This window comes from Triticum urartu, chromosome 1A (assembly GCF_056163025.1).
Source record: "Triticum urartu cultivar PI428250 chromosome 1A, HENAU_Tu73, whole genome shotgun sequence".
Classification (NCBI taxonomy): Eukaryota; Viridiplantae; Streptophyta; class Magnoliopsida; order Poales; family Poaceae; genus Triticum; species Triticum urartu.
The window spans coordinates 570,342,225-570,362,595 of NC_141873.1; the positions used below are offsets into that span (position 1 = coordinate 570,342,225).

General features: G+C 46.6%; 1 protein-coding gene across 1 annotated transcript; it reads left to right on the forward strand.

Moving 5' to 3' along the window:
• Positions 1-382: 382 nt before the first annotated feature.
• On the forward strand, positions 383-20,126 carry LOC125539502 (8-amino-7-oxononanoate synthase-like). The gene is made up of 11 exons (XM_087541674.1): positions 383-629; positions 727-839; positions 928-1,035; positions 3,357-3,595; positions 17,634-17,675; positions 17,763-17,850; positions 18,388-18,521; positions 19,212-19,300; positions 19,428-19,578; positions 19,688-19,756; positions 19,856-20,126. The coding sequence occupies exons 1-11, from the start codon at positions 434-436 to the stop codon at positions 19,962-19,964; spliced, it is 1,338 nt and encodes a 445-aa protein (XP_087397800.1). The 5' UTR covers positions 383-433; the 3' UTR covers positions 19,965-20,126.
• The last annotated feature ends 245 nt before the right edge of the window (positions 20,127-20,371 follow it).

Below are 20,371 nucleotides of genomic sequence, written 5' to 3' on the forward strand. Positions count from 1 at the left end.
AAAGCTTGTAACTCGTTTGTACGTGTAGCATTACTTTATAAAAACACACACTCTCTCTTTATATATATATATATATATATATATATATATATATATATATATATATCTTATCAACGAACAGGAGTGGATAAGATCCAACAGTGCTACAGCGCGCGGTTATTATCAGGCAGAGGCTGTCTCCCCCGCTACCACAGCGGCGACGCACTGATATGGGAAGACTATATCACAAACAGCTAGCTCCGGCGGTGCCGAAATGGGAAAAAAATGTAAGCATGGGCCGTCAGACAACGTTATTCTGGCATGCATGCACTTGCCGGTAGGAGTAGTATTTTAAGCCTCTCTGTCTCAGTCCCACTCCCATGGTAGCTTAGCTAACGCAAGCTCTCGCCTCCTCCCTCTCCTCTCCTCCGATCCCTGTCTCTGGTGAAGCGCAATGCCGTCGTGGGACGAGCTCGTGGACGCCACGCTCGCGACTCTGGCCGGCAAGAACCTGCTCTTCATGCAGCGCCTCATCACCCTTGCGCCGCCGCCGCCGCCCTCCAAGACCTTCGCCGGACCGGGGCCCTGGGACCGCCCCACCGTCGAGATCCGGCTCGACGGCGCCTCCACCCAAGAATGGCTCGCCTTGAGTCAGTGCCCAGCTCCGCTCCCCCATGCATGCCCCTGCTGCCTGCCAACCGCCGAAACATCGATCGATCTTACATTTGTTTTGGTGTGGTTGATCAGATGGCTTGGTCAGCGAGGAGGGAGACGAGGTGGACCGGAAGGTGGTTCTCTTCTCCGGGAACGACTACATCGGCCTCGCCACGCATCCGGCAGTCCTTGAGGCTGTAGCCAAGGTTCATGCATCTTTGATTACTCTCTGTCTCTCGATGCTAGCTACTGCATGCTGTGAACAAGCTTCCAGTTTTGGCGTGTGCATGCCAGGCAGTTCAAGAGCAAGGCATGGGGCCGAGAAGCTCCTCCTTGATCTTTGGCTACACTACTTACCACAAGCTGGCGGAGGAATCACTCGCGGATCTGCTGAAAATGGAGGTAGGGATTTGCTAATTCTTCGAATCTGGATATGCGCAATAAAAGCATCTCTAGCCGATCCCTTAAAAACAGATTTTTTTTTACGAGGACCTTAAAACACGTCAGGAGAGTAAAATCTGGTTTTACTCCATATGGATATGCGCAATAAGAGCATTTTAGCCCATCCTATAAAACCGGTCTGAAGAGTAAAATCCGGTTTTACTCCTCTAACCAGGATCTAGCTGATCCCGTAGTGGCCTCTCTTCCCCCAATTCCACTGTCACCCTCATCTCGCGGGTGACCCGCCCACTGCTCACGCACCCTCACCCATGCCGCCATGGTCGGATCCCGTGGCCACGGCTCTCTAGTGCCGCCATTTTTTTAATCCTCTACATTTAGTAGATCGATCCAACCAAAATTTAATGAAGGAAAAATAGTCCACTAAGTTTACTCAATGATTTACTCCATTATTTTTTAGGAAATCTCCTAGATATGCCCTAAACTGTGGTTTGAATTTACGCAGTGATTCATGTAGATTCTTTCTTTTCTGTTTTTGTGGTAGAACTGTTTTAAGAACTACCATCTCTCGTTCCTTCACCTTAATTTGGGAGCACCTGTTGTCAACAAATACCTTGAAAGAAAAAATTATCACTCGAATGATCTGAGCTGGACGGGAAAGGGAGAGTCAAATCTGTTTCTTCTACCTCTGAACCATTTTCTCCTACCTCCTGACCGAGCGCTCCCTACCCACGAACCACCAGCTGGACCACCTGGGCCTATCTTGCCGCCCAGTCGCCCTGCTGCCGCTGCCTGACCTTAAATCCACTGGAGAAAAAATAGCGCGCTATAGTGTTATGAGGAATGTCTCGCTAAATAAATTAGTAAACACAATGTCTTACTAATACGCTAACACCCAATTTGACTGACACGGAATCTGTTTTCAAGTACATGAGAAATAGCAAACGAAAGAGCTTTGCTACATATACAAGATGTTACATGGATGACGGGTTTACAGGGTGTTGTGATGGTTTTTAATTGGTCATTAGTAGAGGCACGGGCCCATCCTCATTGATATCAGGAGGATGTGTTTAGAAAGTTTGGAAGGACCTGTAGAAATCTGTAAAAATTTGTACGTCTAGAATTTTTGCAAACGAAAACCCTACACGTATGGCCTCCTATGCATGGTTTACGTAACTTTCCAACTAATCTAACAGCCCCCCTGAATTATATCGGAGTGGCCCCTCCACCCCCCCCCCCCCCCCCCCTCCCCCCTCTCTCTCCTGCCCAACTCCAATCCTCTTTTTTAGATAAATTGTTCATTCAAATCACGAATCAGTACAGCGTAGGTGACCCTTACAAGCACATTAAAACGCAAAAACAAAGGACTATGAACACTTAGAGTACCCTAAGACAACCATAACACAAAAAGATCTCCGGAGCCCTGTGTCATCGTCCCTGGATCTTGAGAGAAGACCCCTGCAGCAGAAGGATATGCAACCAGTCACAAACAGGTCATCATCTTCGACCACGGTACAATTGCCGCCACGCTGCTTCCTCATTTCTTGACACCAGCGCTGAGAGGGCATGGATATCAATCCAACACACCTGCAACAGCCGTCGCCATCTTTGGCTTTGAGTACCGCGAGAAGTGTCCCTTCCGGAAGGAAGAGAACTCGAGTCATCCGACCGGTCCAGCACCGCGGCCGGGCCATCCGCCCGGGCAAAGCAGGATCTCCCACCAGCATCAGCACAGAGGAAGGAGAAGAACAGCAGCAATAAAATCATACCAACAAGGAAGAAGAAGGGTCTTCGTCTCCCTGAATCCATCGCCCATCTGAGGACCCAAACGGCCAGTGCCGATGGACCTCCAGCCACCAAAGTCCGCGACCTCGACGAGACCCGGGGATCCCCAACTCCGTTGGCTCCTAGACGAAGACAAAAGCCTCACCTGACCGCGAACGGAGCCCGGAGAAACTTATTCCGACGCGACACCACCGCAACGGCCTCGGCAGCGTTTCCCTCAACCCTAACCCTACCACACACCCACCTAGCGAACAGACCCGAGGTTCCCCCTCCCTCCCGCCGCCGGAGAGGCCGATGGAGAGAGAGGGAACCGGAGGTGTCACCAGCGGCGCGCAAGGGCCTCGTCGCCTCCTGATCGCCTCGTGCGATCCGATCCTACTTTTCCGGTCAGAGGAAAGGTCCGTCGTTACCTTTCTGGCTCCCCAACTCCAATCCTGACGCCCCACGTTGCTTGGTATGTAAGTGTAAGAAAATTACGTAGGTGTAGTAAAGCCGAATAGCAAATGTGCCTTAATTTACGATTTTGATGTGCTCTACAGGATTGCCTTCTTTGTCCCACCGGATATGCTGCCAACACGTCTGTGATGTCCGCAATAGGTAGCATCATCTCTCTCTCAGCCACTGGGAGAAATGCCGTGCAGAACGAGAGGATCGCCATCTTCTCGGATGCGTGGAATCATGCCTCCATCATCGATGGGATCCGCCTTGCGGAGAGGCAGCAGGAAGCAGTCGCCTTTGTATACAAGCACTGTGACATGTCACACCTTGAGTCCCTGCTGTATGCATGTTGTCTTCCTTATTTTCATCACATGGCATCCAACATATTCTCTCCATCCTATAATACAAAATGGACTTTTATAACTACCAAACGTTCGGATTTTAGCAATAGGCAAGAACAATCCTTACTTCACTCTAATTATATACATGCATGCATTAGAATGACTGATTTTCCTTTCACGTGCACTCCTCCCTCGAATTACATGCATATATTCACTAAAGGACGAAAGCTGATGTCATTCTAGATTCTTTCTTTTTTTCAAACTTCAAAATGTTTTGTAGCTCAAACCGTCATCCCGATTAAAAAATCGTCTTCACAAAAAAAAAGCGTCTCAACGAGATCTTCGAAACTAGATCCCATGTTGATATGTTCTGATGACTTTTTTTCGGACCAAAAGTTACCACATCCGGGCTACGTGAGTTATCACGTCTGTCATACATAAGTTACCGTGTCATTTACACAAAAGTTTCGGGGGGTATGTTTTCAACAAACTTTTATCCCAGGGGTCAAAAAGTGATTATTATGTTTGCAGCGAGTTATCAGGTTTGTTGTGTATATTACCATCTTGCACAAAGATTATCGAGGGTATCTTTTTCAACAATTTTCATTCCCTCGGTCAAAAAATTACCATGATATTTGTATATGAGTTATCAGCTCTTATGTGTGTGTATTATCAGGTTGTTTACACATTAGTTATTGAGAGGTATTTTTAACAACATTTTTCCATGTTATCAGCTCATGTTATTTATACGAGAAGTTATCAGTGGTATGTTTTCAACAAAAAAAATAACGTCAAAATTATCGTGGTGTTTGTACCTAAGTTATCAGGACCGGAGCCTATATTATCATGCTATTTACACAAAAAGTTATCAGAGTATGTTTTCAAGAAGTTTTCTCATGGGTCAAAGTTATCGTGGTGTTTGTACCTAAGTTATCAGGTCCGGAAAGCCTATATTACCATGTTATTTACACAGATGTTACTGGAGTATGATTTCAATAACTTTTTTCTACGGGTCAAAGTTATCGTGGAGTTTATACCTTAGTTATCAAGTCTGAGAGTGTATATTATCATGTTATTTACAAAGAAGTTATCGGTTGTATGTTTTCAACAATTTTTCTCATGGGATCAAAGTTATCGTGGTGTTTGTACCCAAGTTATCAGGACCGATAGCCGATATTATCATGCTATTTACACACAAAAAAGTTATCAGAGTGTTTTTTCAACAACTTTTTTTCGCGGGTCAAAATTATCGTGATATTTGTACCTAAGTTATCAGGTACGGAAGCCTATATTACCATGTATTTACACAGATGTTACCGGAGTATGTTTTCAACAAGTTTTTTCCATGGGTGAAAGTTATCGTGGTGTTTATTCCTAAGTTATCAAGTCCGGGAGTGTATATTATCATGCTATTTACAAAAAAATTATCGGTGGTAGGTTTTCAACAACTTTTATCCATGGGGGCTGTGACGCCCGGGTAATTAAGCTACAGTGACCCTCTGCTAATGATGCCACGTCACCTCGTTTATAGTTGCTAATCTCGAGTTAGTTCGAAACCGATTCAAATTCAAATTCAAAAAAATAGGCAAACAATAAAAGTTTTCAAATATTAAAAATAAAATGTTCGGAGTGAACCAAATATTGCATAGATAATTATGAGGGAAAAACCACACATGCATAAAATGTTTAAATAATATGAGATGGGTAAAACAGCAGCAAAACAATTATTTTAAATGCTTTTAAATACTAAACAAATGTTAATCTAGTTTATATAATCACCAAACTTTTTGGAGTAGGTGGCCTATGTTGTTATGCTAATTTAGGAGTAGGAGTTATATTTTTGTAAAGCTGTTTCGCTAACTAAAATAAATAAAATAGAAAAGGGAAAATAATAAAAACAGAAGAAAACAAAAGAAATTAAAAGCCCCCCCTCACTGGGCCTCGGCCCAGCTGGCCATCCAACTGGGCCAACCCACCTAGCCCAGCCGGCCCACCCCTGGCTATAACCCCCCCCCCCACTACCAGAAACCCTAACCCCATTCCCCCACTCTCCCCACGATTCCCTCCCCCCCCCACGAAAATATCCCCCTCTCCCCCGACTAGATCGGGATCGAGGGAGGAGGACCTCGCCGCCGCCCGGAGCCACCCTTCCGTCGCTGTCGTCCTCCTCATCTCCGCCTCGCCATTCGCCGCCCTCCGCCTCAACCTCCCCCGCGCGTCTCCCTCGCCCCTCCCCGATCTAGATCGAGGGAGACGGCGCCTCGGCCCCGCCGCCTTACCCCTGCGCCCGATGCAAGCCGGCGTCGGCGCCGCCCCTCCCGGACTCCTCGCCCCTCCTCTCCCTCGCGCGGCGCCCAGCTGAAGCCGCGGCCTCGCCTCGTCGTCGACCTGACGCCATTCGCCGTCGCTGCCACCTCGCCCCCGTCGTCGATCTACCTCGTCGGACCACCCCGAGCCCGCTGTCTGTCCCTACAGCATCGCGGTGAGCTCCGCCACCCCCCCTGTGCCTTCCCGAGCTCGGATACGAGCTCCTGCCTTTCCTCCCCACCACCCGTAACTCCGGCCACCGCTCCCCTCGCCGCCTCCGCCGCGCTTGTCGCCGTCCCCTGCCCGGCGCCACTCCGGTCTTCTCACGGCCCGTCGCGTCGCTGCTCCGGCCGCGGCCACGAGCCATGCGCCGACGCCCACGCCTTCCCGGTCCGGCGCCGTGGACGCTGCCGCGCCGCCGGCCACGCCCTGCCGTGGCCCGCCTCCCCTCTCGCCTGCAGCCGACGCCCAGCCCGCCTCGCCGGCGCTGGCGCGCGCGCCTGCGGCGGCCGCCCAAGTTCGCCCGTTAACGGGTGGCGCCCGCGGCCTGCACCCAGCGCCCGCAAGGGCCCCCTGGCCCTATGACGAACGGGGCCCCCGCCCAGAAAAAAAAGATTTAAAAAAAAGAGAGGATTTTTTTTAAAAAAATAATTATTATTAAAAATAAATAAACTTAATTAATTAATTAATTAAATTAATTAAGTTAACTAATCCTAGTTAATTAATCTAATTAATCTGTTAGTTTAATTGAACAGTAGTTTGATTAGCCTGATCCCTAATTAACTAAAACAGTCAATGACACGGGGGTCCCGCCCCTGTTGACCAGTCAAACGTTGACTGGTCAACTGGGTCCCCCTGGCCCACTTGTCAGCCTCTGTGTACATTCTGTGTACACAGGGCTGGGTACCCATAGCATTTTGTCTATTAATTTTGAATTAGTAATAATTTCAGAAAATGAATAAAACTTTGAAAAATCATATAAAATAATCTGTAACTCGGATGGAGAAACTTTGTACATGAAAGTTGCTCAGAACGACGAGACGAATTCGGATACGCAGCCCGTTCATCCGCCACGCATCCCTAGCATCGCGAACACGCAACTTTCCCCCTCCGGTTCGTCTGTCCGAAAACGCGAAACACCGGGGATAATTTCCCGGATGTTTCCCCCCTTCACCGGTACCACCTCGTACCGCGTTAGGGCACACCTAGCATCATGCTTTGTCATGTCATGCATCGTCATGCATTTGTTTGCATTATATTTATTGTTTCTTCACCCTCTTCTCTCGCTAGACACCGAGACCGACGCCGCTGCTACCCAGTACGACTACGGAGTTGACGACCCCTCTCTCTTGTCTGAGCAACCAGGCAAGCCCCCCCTTTGATCACCAGATATCGCCTACTCTTCTCTATACTGCTTGCATTAGAGTAGTGTAGCATGTTACTGCTTTCCGTTATTCCTATCCTGATGCATAGCCTGTCCTTGCTACTACTGTTGTTACCATTACCTGCTATCCTACTACTTAGTATAGGATGCTGGTGTTCCATCAGTGGCCCTACCCTCTTGTCCGTCTGCCATGTTATACTACTGGGCCGTGATCACTTCGGGAGGTGATCACGGGCATATACTATATACTTTACACAGTTACCTTACTTATGATACTGTTCGGAGATGGGGGCTGAAGGGGCAGGTGGCTCCATCCCGGTAGAGGTGGGACTGGGTTCCCGACGGCCCCCGACTATTACTTTGAGGCGGAGCGACATGGCAGGTTCAGACCACCTAGGAGAGAGGTGGGCCTGGCCCTGGTCGGCGTTCACGGATACTTAACACGTTTAACGAGATCTGGGTATTTGATCTGAGTCTGGCCATTTGGTCTATACGCACTAACCATCTACGTGGAAGTAGTTATGGGTATCCCGGCATCGTGGTATCAGCCGAAGCCTTCGTGACGTCAGCAACGGAGCGGCGCGCGCCGGATTGGACTGGAACGCCACTAGGCTAGGTCTGCTTCCGGCCGCCCACGCAACGTGCAGGTGTGCTAAGGGCGATGGGCCCAGACCCATGGGCGCTTAGGTTTAGACCGGCGTGCTGACCTCTCTGTTGGTCTAGGTGGGGCTGCGACGTGTTGATCTTCCGAGGCCGGGCATGACCCAGGAAAGTGTGTCCGGCCAAATGGGATCGAGCGTGTTGGGTTATGTGGTGCACCCCTGCAGGGAAGTTAATCTATTCGAATAGCCGTGATCTTCGGTAACATGACGACTTGGAGTTGTACCTTGACCTTATGACAACTAGAACCAGATACTTAATAAAACACACCCTTCCAAGTGCCAGATACAACCGGTGATCGCTCTCTCACAGGGCGACGAGGGGAGGATCATCGGTTAGGTTTATGCTATGTGATGCTACTTGGAGGACTTCGGTCTACTCTCTTCTACATGTTGCAAGACGGAGGCTGCCAGAAGCGTAGTCTTCGAAAGGATTAGTTATCCCCCTCTTATTCTGGCATTCTGCAGTTCAGTCCACATATGATACCCTTACTCCATTTGATACCCACGCATATGTAGTGTAGCTCCTTGCTTGCGAGTACTTTGGATGAGTACTCACGGTTGCTTTCTCCCCCTTTTCCCCCTTTCCTTTCATTCTGGTTGTCGCAACCAGATGCTGGAGTCCAGGAGCCAGACGCCACCGTCGACGACGACTCCTACTACACCGGAGGTGCCTACTACTACGTGCTGCCCGCTGACGACGACCAGGAGTAGTTTAGGAGGATCCCAGGCAGGAGGCCTGCGCCTCTTTCGATCTGTATCCCAGTTTGTGCTAGCCTTCTTAAGGCAAACTTGTTTAACTTATGTCTGTACTCAGATATTGTTGCTTCCGTTGACTCGTCTATGATCGAGCTCTTGTATTCGAGCCCTCGAGGCCCCTGGCTTGTAATATGATGCTTGTATGACTTATTTTATTTGTAGAGTTGTGTTGTGATATCTTCCCGTGAGTCCCTGATCTTGATCGTACACGTTTGCGTGTATGATTAGTGTACGGTCAAATCGGGGGCGTCACAAGTTGGTATCAGAGCCGACTGCCTGTAGGAATCCCCCTTCCACACTCTTTGGTCGAAGTTGAGTCTATACATTACAAAAACTTTTACTAACATGGTCGTGTGCCTTATGGGCCCACGTCGCCATTTGGGTGGTATTAGAATCTTTTACTCCTTGTCTATAGGACTCTGATCTCTCTTCTATTCGGGTTAAATGAAATTTGCTAAATCTAACATTAGGATCTCGTTATCACTTTCACCCGGAGAGCCCCTTATTACTGAGGATCGTCTGCTGCACATGAAGACCCTGAAGATACTCTCCGCGGTTAACTCGAGAACTTGTCTTCATCGCGTTTGCAATTCCCCTTCCACCGTCAACCCTTATGGATAACTACTTGCAGTTGTTATTCTTACATTCATCCCCAGCTGGTCTTGTTATTATAAGATACCCCGAAATACTCGTCGTTGTTTCGATAATCCTTTGAGCTTATTGCCTTGCTTTTCTTTGTCACCTGAATACCCCTATGGATAATTCTCGCACTTATCGAGTATCCGCTTATCCCCAGTTGTTCATATGCTTTTCAAAATACTTGGAAATACTACCCGATCTTTCAAGTATCCTCCTCAAACTATTGCTCGACAAATACTTGTCTGCTTGCAATATGGATGCTTTCCATATGTGTAGCAATATTCATTAGTATCCTTTGTCACCATCATTTTGATCCTATCGATTCAACATGTGTGTGAAAGCACGCAATCATCAGTTGATCCTTTTAAATTATCTTCCCGGCTCAGACGTCATTTTAAACATGAGCTGGTTCTTAACCAATCAATGCCTTGATCGGTTGTGCTTCTAAGTCTATTAAACTTATTCATTTTCAATCAGAACGATTGCTTCTGATCCCTTGATTTGGAAATCATAAAATTTCTTTGCATTAAGCTTTGATTAGTTAGTTATTTCTAGAATCCAATGCCTTTGCATTGTTTCTTCCTCTATTGAGTACCGATACTTACAGCAGATCCTTTGAGAACCATCGGATCCTTTGTTAGATTTTACCCGACAACGTCCCTCATATTCAATCACTTTGGAAGTTCTTTCCCTGATACATAATGTCGTTGGTAAATCCTATTCTATGATTTGGCCAGCCATGCGCTGCTTTCGAGCTGGTGATATCTACTATTGAAGCTTGTGGTATATATTTCCACGATAACCTGATGGGTTGAACATATGCCTTCTCTAAACCGTGTGAACCCGAAAGTTTTCACGAGTCATACACTCCTGGTATTTTGCCAGATAAAATTTCAACACTAAAACTTCCTCGAAAGTGAGAAGTGAATGAAAGGTTATACATTGGAGTAGTGGGAGTCAACCTTGAACTTTATGTTCATGCCCATGGACACGATGTACATCTTCTCATCGAAGCTTCTTTTAAAACTAATTATTCCCTTGATATAAGTTCATCTTATATCTGGGGTCTGCCCTTTTACAATCGTGGTTCCGACCATGTTCTCCTTTAAATACCATTTTCGATGCAAGTGTAAGCACTTGTCTTCTGTGGATCAATACCCCGGTCCAACCTCTACTTTGATCCGTCTTCGAGTATTACCCCCCTGGTATCTCGAGATTATCTTGGAACCGCATAACTTCTTATGAGTTCTTCATCAAGTACTACATTCTCACTGAATACAATTTTTCATGGGCTGTGAGTTATTAAACACTCAAAGACACCGATAACTGAGCCGAGTCCGCACTACGGTTCAACAACTCTTAGTAATCTTCTTTAAGTACGAGTTTGTACCCGATCACGCCATTCCTAGCCTGTTTGGCTATATCATTGTCTTGATGATTTTAACTGTGCTACCTGGTCCTTCTTCTCGGAGCACAATTTTTGATGATGAGCTAAGCTTACGTCGATTTTTCTCGTCATATCATTTCGCCTTGAACAAACATGCTTGATTTCCGAGTTTGTGTTATACCTTGAGTTCCTTGCTATCCAGCATCTGTTCTTCTTTACCTTGGAGTATTACCCTTTATATGTCAAGAGTGTGGCAAGAAATTCACCACCCTTAAGAATTCTTGACACAAGTGATACTTATTAACATCACCATTCTTTCCTTGGTCCTCGTGTTGTTTCTAACCGGAAAACCGACAAATGGTCTGTGAGGTGTAAATTCTAAACTTCTAGCAACCCTATTGCTTTGAAGTTATTGGTCTACAGTTTCATTCTAAGTTTATTGCTTATTGAATCATCATTCGAACATTTGATCGTGCTACCTAGTCCAGATTCCTGGGTGCACCCTTCTATCATTGTTCAGTTGTGTATGTTTCCCTCGAGCATACATCATTATATCATTTGATCCGCCAAATGATTATCTCCTTGTTCACATAATTGTGGAAATCCATCTTTTTGGAATTCTCGATGAATGGTCGCTGAGTCCATCATCCACATCCTCATCTTCTCCTTGGTTAATGATGAACTATTGTTTCGAAACTTGCTTCTATAGTTCATTTCCCGAGAATCTTACAATGTCATCCCATCAATTGTGTTACACCTTTTCTTCTCAGACATCCTGAGTCTGACATATCCTAACACCAATCAGATCTGAATCTCGGTCAGATATGATGGTTGGGATATATTTCCAAGAGTTATAACAATGGTCTTTATGTGACCGGTAAGGTGATGTCATGCCTAGCGCACCGGGCCGGAGGACCCATTGTTATAGTTTTCCTTTTTAGCAAGGTTAATCATTCTTCCATGAGGAAATCGTAAGACTTATTCTATATGTTGTTCTTGATGAATCATTTGTGTATCCAAGTTCGATCTTTGTTTGAAGACCAAGTCAATGCTATCTCGAAGCATGTCTGTGGCACTCCGATTTTCAACAAGAACGTTTGAAGCCCAATACTAAATGTTTCTTGCTCAGTTATCCAAACACCGCTGTATGGGCAATGTCATGAAATTTCTCTCCCCTTACCTAAAGGGTTTTCTACTTTCTATCATGTCATGGATATCATGCTCTCCTCGTCCTTGGGAGGATATACCCTTGAAATATGTGTTCCATTGTCCTGTTTAGATCTGATAATCGTATTTTCCTTTCCATTGTTGGTTTAACCCTTTCTTGTGATCTTTATGATCCAAGCAGAAATATTCTCCTGCTTATGTAAACACCTCGGTGTACATTTCTGTCAGCAAGACCCTGTTACTATTGTTGATGACATTCTGGTAACCACCGATGGACGAGAACTTTGCCTATTGGTCCGCCTCGTTCAACGAGCAGGAAAAATGGTTCTCTTCGTCCCTCGCTCTTGGTACCGATGTTGTTGTCGACATAATCGACAGACTAACCTCTGACATGCCTTGCCTACATGACCATGCAAGATGTCAACGCCCTTCCTAGTTTTAACCCACATGGTGGGCCCATAACCCACAGTTCCACAGGATCGAAACCTGACTCTCCTATACACCCTGTTGTCGAAGTTAATCCTCGCGCTTGGCTTCGTATTTAATTCACGGGCCACCTTCCTAGTGCTCTATTCTGGTATCAGACGCAATACTTACTCTCGCTGCTCTGAAACCCTTTCTCACTCTGGTTCAGACTTCGAGCAACTATCTATCCACTTGGAACCTCTTATTGTATCTTCGTACCTTACTCTTGATGTATTCAATATGTTCAGCTCGAGAGATAATATTACGCTCATTCATGGGTTAACCCCCAGATTGTTTCCATCATAAGCATTATGTCGTAGCCGAGCTGCCCCTTACCTATTCGTAAGTACGATGGAGATCCCGGAGAAAGGATGACAAATTGATCATGGTGACTTGAAGCAGTGAAATGAAGACTTCAACGAAAGGGATCAACCTCTTCGAAAGGGCAGCCAAGACCGAGGAGACTCGTTAGGTTTTTCGCTACCAACACCTTCGCCCCTTACTCCACCGCTTAAATCTCGGGACGAGATTTCTTGTAGTGGAGGAGAATTGTGACGCCCGGGTAATTAAGCTACAGTGACCCTCTGCTAATGATGCCACGTCACCTCATTTATAGTTGCTAATCTCGAGTTAGTTCGAAACCGATTCAAATTCAAATTCAAAAAAATAGGCAAACAATAAAAGTTTTCAAATATTAAAACTAAAATGTTCGGAGTGAACCAAATATTGCATAGATAATTATGGGGGAAAAACCACACATGCATAAAATGTTTAAATAATATGAGATGGGTAAAACAGCAGCAAAACAATTATTTTAAATGCTTTTAAATACTAAACAAATGTTAATCTAGTTTATATAATCACCAAACTTTTTGGAGTAGGTGGCCTATGTTGTTATGCTAATTTAGGAGTAGGAGTTATATTTTTGTAAAGCTGTTTCGCTAACTAAAATAAATAAAATAGAAAAGGGAAAATAATAAAAACAGAAGAAAACAAAAGAAATTAAAAGCCCCCCCCCCCCTCACTGGGCCTCGGCCCAGCTGGCCATCCAACTGGGCCAACCCACCTAGCCCAGCCGGCCCACCCCTGGCTATAACCCCCCCCCCCACTACCAGAAACCCTAACCCCATTCCCCCACTCTCCCCACGATTCCCTCCCCCCCACGAAAATATCCCCCTCTCCCCCGACTAGATCGGGATCGAGGGAGGAGGACCTCGCCGCCGCCCGGAGCCACCCTTCCGTCGCTGCCGTCCTCCTCATCTCCGCCTCGCCATTCGCCGCCCTCCGCCTCAACCTCCCCCGCGCGTCTCCCTCGCCCCTCCCCGATCTAGATCGAGGGAGACGGCGCCTCGGCCCCGCCGCCTCACCCCTGCGCCCGATGCAAGCCGGCGTCGGCGCCGCCCCTCCCGGACTCCTCGCCCCTCCTCTCCCTCGCGCGGCGCCCAGCTGAAGCCGCGGCCTCGCCTCGTCGTCGACCCGACGCCATTCGCCGTCGCTGCCACCTCGCCCCCGTCGTAGATCTACCTCGTCGGACCACCCCGAGCCCGCTGTCTGTCCCTACAACATCGCTGTGAGCTCCGCCACCCCCCTTGTGCCTTCCCGAGCTCGGATACGAGCTCCTGCATGTCCTCCCCACCACCCGTAACTCCGGCCACCGCTCCCCTCGCCGCCTCCGCCGCGCTTGTCGCCGTCCCCTGCCCGGCGCCACTCCGGCCTCCTCACGGCCCGTCGCGTCGCTGCTCCGGCCGCGGCCACGAGCCATGCGCCGATGCCCACGCCTTCCTGGTCCGGCGCCGTGGACGCTGCCGCGCCGCCGGCCACGCCCTGCCGTGGCCCGCCTCCCCTCTCGCCTGCAGCCGACGCCCAGCCCGCCTCGCCGGCGCTGGCGCGCGCGCCTGCTGCGGCCGCCCGAGTTCGCCCGTTAACGAGTGGCGCCCGCGGCCTGCACCCAGCGCCCGCAAGGGCCCCCTGGCCCTATGACGAACGGGGGCCCCGCCCAGAAAAAAAAGATTTAAAAAAAAGAGAGGATTTTTTTAAAAAAAATAATTATTATTAAAAATAAATAAACTTAATTAATTAATTAATTAAGTTAATTAAGTTAACTAATCCTAGTTAATTAATCTAATTAATCTGTTAGTTTAATTGAACAGTAGTTTGATTAGCCTAATCCCTAATTAACTAAAATAGTCAATGACACGGGGGTCCCGCCCCTGTTGACCAGTCAAACGTTGACTGGTCAACTGGGTCCCCCTGGCCCACTTGTCAGCCTCTGTGTACATTCTGTGTACACAGGGCTGGGTACCCATAGCATTTTGTCTATTAATTTTGAATTAGTAATAATTTCAGAAAATGAATAAAACTTTGAAAAATCATATAAAATAATCTGTAACTCGGATGGAGAAACTTTGTACATGAAAGTTGATCAGAACGACGAGAAGAATTCGGATACGCAGCCCGTTCATCCGCCACGCATCCCTAGCATCGCGAACATGCAACTTTCCCCCTCCGGTTCGTCTGTCCGAAAACGCGAAACACCGGGGATAATTTCCCGGATGTTTCCCCCCTTCACCGGTACCACCTCGTACCGCGTTAGGGCACACCTAGCATCATGCTTTGTCATGTCATGCATCGTCATGCATTTTTTTGCATTATATTTATTGTTTCTTCCCCCTCTTCTCTCGCTAGACACCGAGACCGACGCCGCTGCTACCCAGTACGACTACGGTGTTGAAGACCCCTCTCTCTTGTCTGAGCAACCAGGCAAGCCCCCCCTTTGATCACCAGATATCGCCTACTCTTCTCTATACTGCTTGCATTAGAGTAGTGTAGCATGTTACTGCTTTCCGTTATTCCTATCCTGATGCATAGCCTGTCCTTGCTACTACTGTTGTTACCATTACCTGCTATCCTACTGCTTAGTATAGGATGCTGGTGTTCCATCAGTGGCCCTACCCTCTTGTCCGTCTGCCATGTTATACTACTGGGCCGTATCACTTCGGGAGGTGATCACGGGCATATACTATATACTTTACGCAGTTACCTTACTTATGATACTGTTCGGAGATGGGGGCTGAAGGGGCAGGTGGCTCCATCCCGGTAGAGGTGGGCCTGGGTTCCCGACGGCCCCCGACTGTTACTTTGAGGCGGAGCGACAGGGCAGGTTCAGACCACCTAGGAGAGAGGTGGGCCAGGCCCTGGTCGGCGTTCGCGGATACTTAACACGTTTAACGAGATCTGGGTATTTGATCTGAGTCTGGCCATTTGGTCTATACGCACTAACCATCTACGTGGGAGTAGTTATGGGTATCCCGGCATCGTGGTATCAGCCGAAGTCTTCGTGACGTCAGCAACGGAGCGGCGCGCGCCGGATTGGACTGGAACGCCACTAGGCTAGGTCTGCTTCCGGCCGCCCACGCAACGTGCAGGTGTGCTAAGGGCGATGGGCCCAGACCCCTGGGCGCTTAGGTTTAGACCGGCGTGCTGACCTCTCTGTTGGTCTAGGTGGGGCTGCGACGTGTTGATCTTCCGAGGCCGGGCATGACCCAGGAAAGTGTGTCCGGCCAAATGGGATCGAGCGTGTTGGGTTATGTGGTGCACCCCTGCAGGGAAGTTAATCTATTCGAATAGCCGTGATCTTCGGTAACATGACGACTTGGAGTTGTACCTTGACCTTATGACAACTAGAACCAAATACTTAATAAAACACACCCTTCCAAGTGCCAGATACAACCGGTGATCGCTCTCTCACAGGGCGACGAGGGGAGGATCATCGGTTAGGTTTATGCTATGCGATGCTACTTGGAGGACTTCGGTCTACTCTCTTCTACATGTTGCAAGACGGAGGCTGCTAGAAGCGTAGTCTTCGAAAGGATTAGTTATCCCCCTCTTATTCTGGCATTCTGCAGTTCAGTCCACATATGATACCCTTACTCCATTTGATACCCACGCATATGTAGTGTAGCTCCTTGCTTGCGAGTACTTTGGATGAGTACTCACGGTTGCTTTCTCCCCCTTTTCCCCCTTTCCTTTCATTCTGGTTGTCGCAACCAGATGCTGGAGTCCAGGAGCCAGACGCCACCGTCGACGACGACTCCTACTACACCGGAGGTGCCTACTACTACGTGCTGCCCGCTGACGACGACCAGGAGTAGTTTAGGAGGATCCCAGGCAGGAGGCCTGCGCCTCTTTCGATCTGTATCCCAGTTTGTGCTAGCCTTCTTAAGGCAAACTTGTTTAACTTATGTCTGTACTCAGATATTGTTGCTTCCGTTGACTCGTCTATGATCGAGCTCTTGTATTCGAGTCCTCGAGGCCCCTGGCTTGTAATATGATGCTTGTATGACTTATTTTATTTGTAGAGTTGTGTTGTGATATCTTCCCGTGAGTCCCTGATCTTGATCGTACACGTTTGCGTGTATGATTAGTGTACGGTCAAATCGCGGGCGTCACAGGGGCAAAATTATCGTGGTTTCTGTACCTAAGTTATCAAGTTCAGGAGCCCGATGACATGCATTGGTTGCGTGCTCTGGTCTTTAAATGGAGAGAAACATGCTACCATAATGGAAGCAAGGATTGTGTCCTCTCATTTCAATCCTCTTAATTTTTCAGCCCATTATTTATATTTCTCGGACAAGGTGGAAATGGAAGCAAGACAACGAGACATACTACCATAATGGAGAGAGACAATAGCACTTTTAATACTATATATACAACTGCCTACTGTTACCAAAGGGCTATTTAAAAGCATAAAATTAGGGGGTAAGACAACAAAAAAAATATTAAGTGAGCAGGTTAATGGGCCGGAGCTTAGTTACGAGAGACTCAAGTCCGAGTCCAAAGGCACCCCACACACACATCAAATTTATTTTCTAGTTTTTTGGTTGTAGATGCAAAGGAGTAGTAATACGATAAAAGTAGGTGTAACATATATTTAACCACATGAAATCGTTAGCTGGGCTGGTTACCAGTAGAAGAATGCGCGCAACAGGTGCAAGGATTGATTCCTACCACTGCTCATTTTTTTGCGAAAAATGAAAAGCGGGCGGAAGGTGGAGCGCTGGAGCCGATCGAACTCGTTCGGATCTATCGACAAGGTGAGAACGTTCACTCGTTACTTTTGTCGATACAAAATATTTATTATAATCAATGTACTCATATATTGATTGTAATAACATTTTATATTATAGGACGGAGGGAGTATAAAGTATTATATTATTAGCCAGGATTTGAGTTCCAGTAACTATATTTTGACAATCTTTACGCACGTGCAGGTCCGGCTGCTCAATGGCAAAGAAACTTGTTGTCACAGACAGGCAAGTAACCATTAAACAAGTGCTACTTTATATTCGTCAGAGTTAACACCATCTTAAACCAACTTCTCAATTATAATGTGTATACAGCTTGTTCAGCATGGACGGGGATTTCGCTCCGTTGCCTGAACTTGTTAAATTGCGCAGCAAATATGGATTCTTGTTGGTCGTCGATGATGTTAGTGTCCTCCTCCCAGTTTCATTGCCATTTTTCCAGATCCATCTTTCTATCGACGATGAATAAATTTGTACACCCCCCCCCCCCCCCCCCCCCTCCCCCCCGGCGGGCCGCGGGGATGTCTCCCTGATCAGAATGAACAGATATCCAAGACATAAGTGTGTTACAGTCTGCATTTGTGTCCTAGTTTCTGTTGCCTGGTTCGACTAATTCGTGTAGGAGTCAGGTCAGGTTGAGTGTAAGGTAGCCGTGTGATTAGGTTAAGAAAGTAGTAATGCTGAGTCCGGTTTGAAATTTATGCCATGTCGGTGTAGGTCTAGGAGTTCAGCTTGGGTCAGCTGATTTTTCATATATTATTCACAGTATTGGGCGTGAATTTTTAACCCGTGACTATTGAGGAAAAAAAAAGGGAAATTAGAGGACGTGATACAGGCTCTTGGTTAAATCTTTTGTGCCTGGCCGTGTGTTCTTTTGTTTTGATGTAATTGATGCTCCGGCGAAATCTAACATAATGTTGGCTACAATTGTTTTTCCAAGGCACATGGAACATTTCTTTGCGGCGAGAACGGTGGTGGCATACCTGAGATGTTTGGGTGTGAAGATGGCATTGACATATGTGTTGGCTCCTTGAGCAAGGGCGGTGGTTGCCAGGGTGGTTTCATAGCATGCAGGTTATTAATATACCCTTAAGAACATAATCATCTTTTCTTTCCAATAACGAAGGAGCTCTTCACCCAGCTTATTAAAATGTGCACATGAATAGAGAACATGCTTACCAAAGCCAAGCATGATGCTCCAAATCAGGTTATACCATACAAGTACAAACTTATTATTGTACTTGACACCTGATTTCTCATGATTATTTATTTACCGAGACCTGAAAACGACACCTCGTATGGTTCACGCCTGACAAGTCCTCAAGGGTTACTAGCCACTGGTCGACGTTTTATTTTCCTTCTTCAGAATTTTCCATGTGGTATGGAGTATTTCAGTGTTATTGAATATCCCCACAGTAAAAGAACTTCGCTAACAAGATTTACCGATAAAAAAAATCCGAATTCACCAAGGAAATCGTGCTTGTAATGTTTGTGCAAACGGTGCGAAGATATTTTTCTTGTAAGCTTATAGCGTTTGTGCAAACAAAGACCAAATATTATGAAATTTCATATTCTTTCTTCGACAAAGGGTGGATGAAATTTCATATTCTAGCTCATGCCATCGTAGTTGCCTGTTTTCACACATCTGTGGTGCCGATTCTCAAGGTTATAAATTTGCTGAATCAATGCTGGACTTGAGTGTAAGTTGGTGGCCCTTCATTTGGAGATTTATGACAAAATGTTTGTCTTATGATGAGCATGCAGCACTAGATGGAAGAAGCTGATCATATCGCGAGGTCGCCCATTCATGTTTTCGTCAGCTTTGCCACTGCCCATTATTGCTTCTCTGCTTGGTAACATCTATCATTCCTTCTAAAAGTGAATATTTCTTGCGCTCGTCACGATTTTTCAAGCATGCTAAAACTAAGCATCCACCATCGTCAGTTCTATTTTAACCTAAATAGAAACCATTGGTTTTATCTGCAATCCATGTCTCGAAGAAGGAGGGATGGCGAAGATCACTTGTTTGGGAGCACGTGAAGTACTTTGCTTCTTTGACTAAACTCAACATAACTAGTCCCATCATTCCAATTATAGTTGGAACCGAAGAAGCAGTGCTCAAGGCTCACAGGTTCCATCTTCGATCCGCCGACTTCTTATTCCCCTTCCATTGATGTATGCATGCATGCTCTCTTTACTGCTTCATGTTTCTCATGCTTCCTTTAAAAAAAAAACTGCAGGCACCTTCATAGATCTGGATTTCTTGTCATACCAATCAGGCCACCAGTAGTCCCAGCCAACTCATGCAGGTTCCGGAATTCCTCTTTTCCCTTGCTCATATATGCAAATAAGAAAAACATATATAGTCCATTTCAACCGAGACTGATTGACTTTGGAACTCCTGGCAGGCTGCGAGTTAGTCTTAGCTCAGCTCATACCTCAGATGACATCAAAAGGCTGGTTGATGCGCTCTCTCCCTGGCTCCCCACCACTTGCGCTTCAGCTTCAAGGTTATAAGCAATGGACCATTATTGGTGATATATAAGGCCTAAAGCCCGTTATGGCTAGAATAATTATGTCACCACTATGTTTGATGTTGTTTTGAATTATGCGTACTGTGTTATTTTATAATTTTTAATAAAGTTGTCAACAAGCATGTAACTTGTTGTGAATTGTGAAGTCCCGTTTCCAATATGTAATGCTATTCAAAACGACTCATGGTCTCATATCATCAAGTGGGACATGGTTGACAATAACATATCAATGTGATCAAACTCAGCAGTTTAATAATTCACTATGTAACCGAGTGAACTAGGAAGTTGTGGCCTCTTTTATTTACCCAATGGATTAAATCTGGGTCATAACCAAACCGGGCAAATTATTTTGTTATTTATATAACCTCGCCTATAAAATTTGAGTCGTAA

Coding starts and splice junctions, on each gene's coding strand:
- LOC125539502 (XM_087541674.1), top strand. CDS start 434: ATGCCGTCGTGGGACGAGCTCGTGGACGCCACGCTCGCGACTCTGGCC. Junction 19,301..19,427: donor CATTATTGCTTCTCTGCTTG/GTAACATCTATC, acceptor CATTGGTTTTAT/CTGCAATCCATGTCTCGAAG. Junction 19,757..19,855: donor GTCCCAGCCAACTCATGCAG/GTTCCGGAATTC, acceptor AACTCCTGGCAG/GCTGCGAGTTAGTCTTAGCT.